Genomic DNA, 4,646 nt, shown 5'->3' on the forward strand with positions numbered 1-4,646 from the left:
ATGATCTTTGTCGCTGTTTGTCCTGTCCAACTCAAACTGACATTTATTTGGCTGCTGAAATAAAGCTAGATACTTAAAAGGATGAAATATGTGCCACTGTTCTTCAGTCAAAATTAACGCACTCCTGGCTTCTGTTGCATTGCAGTGGTTGAATGTGCCTCTTTTTTCAGAGGTGAAACAGCAAGCTCAAGACGCTTCTGATGTGAGTGGTGCCTGCTGCATCCTTCCTCTTTCTATTCTTGAAAAGAAGGTGCTGTGTTTGCTATAGGTGTACTTACCTATACTCACCCTCAGGCTTTAATCTTTATGGCTTTTTCCTTTTTTTTTTTTTTTTTTTTTTCCCCCCCCCCATAGGATGATGAGAGTCTGAAATACTTAACTCATGAAGAGAAGGACGTTCTCATGTTCTTTGAAGAAACCATAGATGCCTTAGATGATGACTTGGAGGAACCAGTCCTACCTGACAGTGGCATCCACTCTCAATCTCCAAGGTCAACAGAAGAAAATGCTTCCAGTCATTCAGAGACGGAAGATATCATTGACTTAGTGCAGTCTACACCTGACAGTAGTGACCATGAAGGCCCTCCTACCAGAGATGCAGAACCAGGTAGTAGCACTCTTTGAAAGTGAGGCTTTCCCTGTGACTTAGCCCTGGCATATTCCAGTTCTCATCAGAACCAGCTAAAGAAATTCTGTGCCTCCTTTACTACCTTACTACTAGGACTCTGTTACGTACTAAGAGCTCTAAGGAGCGTGATTTAATTTAACATTGGGATTGAGGGGTTGCTGAATTGCTTCCTGTTACTGTAACACTGTACACAATTTTTCACCTGGGGGTCGTGCATGTGGTTAAGTTGCTGGGTTGCTCTCTCCAGTGACTGAGTTGTATAATACTCAGTTCTGTTACGAAGTCATCACAGCAAGGCAGACTTGTGTTCGTCTGTGTATTCATGCTCTGGTTTTTAAAGACATCTTAAGACGTTCTCTAAGGGCTTTAAGATGGTGAATTGTTTGTAGTGATACTTTGTGTGGGGCTTAAAGGCATGTGGGCCTATCCAAAAAAGTCTATATGACAAGAAAAGGATGTACAAGATGGTGCTCTCCTCACTGTAGAATTGGCTTTCTCTGCTTTTGGAGAGGGGATTTTTCAGTTAGTGCATACTCTGTTAGATAGTGCAGCAGCTCCTGGCTGTTGTAATCAAAAACAATAATGTAAAAAACTGTCATAGAAGAAGCCATTGAAACACAAGTGATGCCAACACGCAAATTGTGGATTAATGGCAAAAGGATTCCAGCAAATCCATTGCAAACGTGGGGAATTTGAACTATAGCATCTCCTCCAAGATGACGTCGCTGGTAGCTGAGATAGTTTCTTCTGGCAACGTGGGCTGAGTTTGAGTAGAAAGTTTTGGGGGAGGAGAGCATTGGAGGTTGCTAATCCTAGTGAAAGAAAGCCTAGTATTCTTTTCTGTGTGAGGACTTAATGAGATTATTGCTATTTTTTCCTTCAAGTGTTGGATGCTGCCTGGAGAACTGATAGTCCTAAGCCAGCTGTACCTGCTGACCTTCCCTCGCATCCCCCTGTACCACCACCACTGCTGACACGTGAGATGCTTCCTCCTCCTCCTCCTCTTCCCCCTCCAGTGCAGCACCCAAAGCTGCTTCGCTCCATCCCCACTCCGCTCATTATGGCCCAGAAGATGTCTGAGCAGCAGATGGAAAGCAGGGTGCGCTTCCCCAGTGCCCTCAAGGAAGGGAATTCTGAAAGGAAGAAAAGCCCAGTACCCAACGGGGATTATCTTGCCCCTCCTAAGCATCCTCCGCCACCGGTACCCAAACTGCACCGGTTTCCAAGCAACATTAACATAACCAACGTTAGCGGTAAAGAATTCAACGAGACTATCTCAAAGGCAGCAGTTAATGTACAGGAGCGGAGAGCTCAGGTGCTGGCCAACATCAGTGGAGGAGCCCTTCTGGCAGCGGAACTGGAGGAGAAGCTGCAGAAAAACGATTTGTTAGGACGCAACAGGAGTTCTTCCTTACGGGATCTCTCCTCTGAACAGACACGATATGAGGCCCTGACAAAACTTGGTCTGGTGAAAGGAAGGCCAGCTCCGGACCAAGTGGATCATGCTCCACGCACTCAGCAGCTTGATGATGTGCAGCCCAAACAGGCAGACACTGTTCCCAATGGATATCAAAACATCCATGAGATTTTAAGAAGTGAGCCCAACCCTTTCCTTCCCCTGGGCAAAACTGTAACAATCAAACCAGAGGTGACTCTTGCTGCTAGCAAGGTCACTCAGCAGAACACAGCAAAAAGTTTTAATGTTCATAACCAAGCTAATCTAAACCTGGATATGAGGAGGAGGTCAGGTTCGCTGCCTCGCCCTTCAGGATTTCGACCCCAAGGGATAACGGTAAGGTTTTCTGGACGTGGCTCAACAGAAGAAGCTAGGAGAGAGGCACTTCGGAAACTGGGACTACTGAAAGAGACTGCGTAACCCATACGGGAATGCTGCAGAAGTGGATGGCAAGTCATAGCTTGGCTTTCTGCTAGAACAGCCCCAACAGGATTGGGATTAAATGGACTGGAAGAAGTAGGGGAGAGCTCTCTGCTTCAGGCAAGCTAAGGAGATACTAGACACTGGAGCATGACAGCTAGTGCTTAACCCAGCAAAACTGGCCCATGTAAAGTCATGTACAGTGGTGGATTTCAACCCTCCTTGCTACCACGATACTCATTTGTTGTTCTTTGTGACTATGAAGATTTTTATTTAAGTAATGCTGGACTATAGCAGCGGGCATCCTGTTAATGAAGTGTACAGTGCAGTATTGTTGTACATAGCAAATGGAATGGAGAATCTTCCTTTTGCTCTACCTTTCTCAAGCCAAAAATGAGAGCTCGAGTTGCCTTGTGTGCATGTGTGTGTCTGTTCATGAGAGCTTGAGATGTCAAAACTGAAAATTTTGACCAGTATGACCAACTTCTGTGACTGTTTGTCTTATCTATATTATCTGGCTTTGCTTCCTTCCCTATCTGTGGTGGGATCTTCTGTTTCCTTGCTCTGTGTCCCCTCGACTAAAGACTGTACAGAGGGTGGTTTCCATTTTGACCTTCTCTTTGACAGAAGGGCCCAAGCTTGGAGTTGGCAACTACATCATTCTGCTGCTTAGCTTAAAGTCTGCCTTTCCTGCTGGCCACCTGCTTCATGGTCATGCTCTAGCAACCTGCTTGCCTGATGAAAGGCACCAGATAGACCTGAAGGATATGCGCAGTGCGTCGCTTTTAGCACTGACAGCCAAAGTGTCTCTTGACAATCTGTAACCCCAACTGTTCTGTACTGGTGACGGTGTTACTAGCAGAGAAGCCATAGGAACAAGTCAACTTTGTACCAAATGAGACAACCTTATGTCGAAAGTCTTAACTTTGACGTTAGGGTTCACAAGAAGAGACTGTTACTTTTCAAACAACAGCTGTACCTCACTGAACGGCTGTGATTAAGTTCTGTTATTTCTAATAACTGTCTCATGATCTTCCCTGTAGCTTGAAAGCCCTCACAATCCTCTGTTTGGAGACAGCCTTATTTGATTGTGCCCTGCCAATACATGACAGAAGTTAGCCAAAACTCTTGCAGGCTAAGTGGAGTTGCAGAACAGGTCCGTGTGTAAGAGCACATAGTTCCCGGATGGTCCAAGATGGCACATGTTGCCTTTATGCAATGGATGTGCTTTTAAAGATGGTCCCAAAAAAATACTTACATGTTAGTTGGTATGATTTTTTTTTTGTATAGGGCAAAGCTGCTCTTCCAGAAGAAAACTCCTTTCCCTTCTTGCTCATCCCCAAACCTCACACATAGCCATTTTAAAAACAAAATGCCAAAATCGACGCCCTCCAAAATCCCTCTTGTTACTCCTGCATGTGTGGTGGTCCTCAAACTTTTTGCTAAAGGGGAAAACTTGCTTGTTCTCTGCACTTTCTAGGGCCTCAAGCAACCTCCTCTTTTTTTCCTTGGTAGCTGAGTAATAAGCCTTGGACAAGGGGAGGGGAGTGGCTGTACAGAAACCAACACACCCTTCATACAGGAGCTCTGACATAACTGTGATAAACAACGTTGTATTTCCTGTGATAAAGTATTTCAGACTTGCTGAGCTGTACTTGTAAATTAAGCTGTTGTGAAGGAAAATCTTTCCATAATTGTCAGCCTGCCTCAGAAGTTAAAGTATTTTTTTTTTTTAATTATCTGCTTGCTGCTTAAATTTTTAATTGCATTGTTATGGTATCTGGCTCATTCTGTTACGTAGTTTTTCTTGTCAGCCTTTTCATGGGCGGGGGGGAGCGATCCTGTTCCTCATCGTGGCAGGCGTACTGTACAAAGCAGTCGGTAATTAAAAAATGTGACCGTTCCTCAGTTGGGCAGAGCACTTAAGCATGCATAATCAAGTGTGCAAAGTCCAAGTGAAGCAGAAAAGGCTGTTTCAGCACAGTAAGTAAAGCACATACTTTGCTGGAACCTGCATCTGTAGTCTTAAACCAGAAAGATGAAGAAGCACAGAAATCCAAGGACCCGCAGCAACGCTACGTGCAGTGGAGTTCCACGTGTGGCTAATACGGTGCTGCTGTGTCGTAATTTAGAAAAGTCTTC

General features: G+C 44.8%; 1 protein-coding gene across 1 annotated transcript in view; it reads left to right on the forward strand.

Moving 5' to 3' along the window:
* The window catches only part of PROSER2 (proline and serine rich 2), a 16,061-nt gene extending 11,415 nt beyond the window's left edge, over positions 1–4,646 (forward strand). Inside the window, 2 exon segments of the mRNA XM_009683009.2 lie at positions 355–607; positions 1,513–4,646. Coding sequence (XP_009681304.2) covers positions 355–607; positions 1,513–2,504 — 1,245 coding nt within the window. The 3' untranslated portion in view covers positions 2,505–4,646.

The sequence above is a fragment of the Struthio camelus genome, chromosome 1 (genome assembly GCF_040807025.1).
Source record: "Struthio camelus isolate bStrCam1 chromosome 1, bStrCam1.hap1, whole genome shotgun sequence".
Taxonomy (NCBI): domain Eukaryota; kingdom Metazoa; phylum Chordata; class Aves; order Struthioniformes; family Struthionidae; genus Struthio; species Struthio camelus.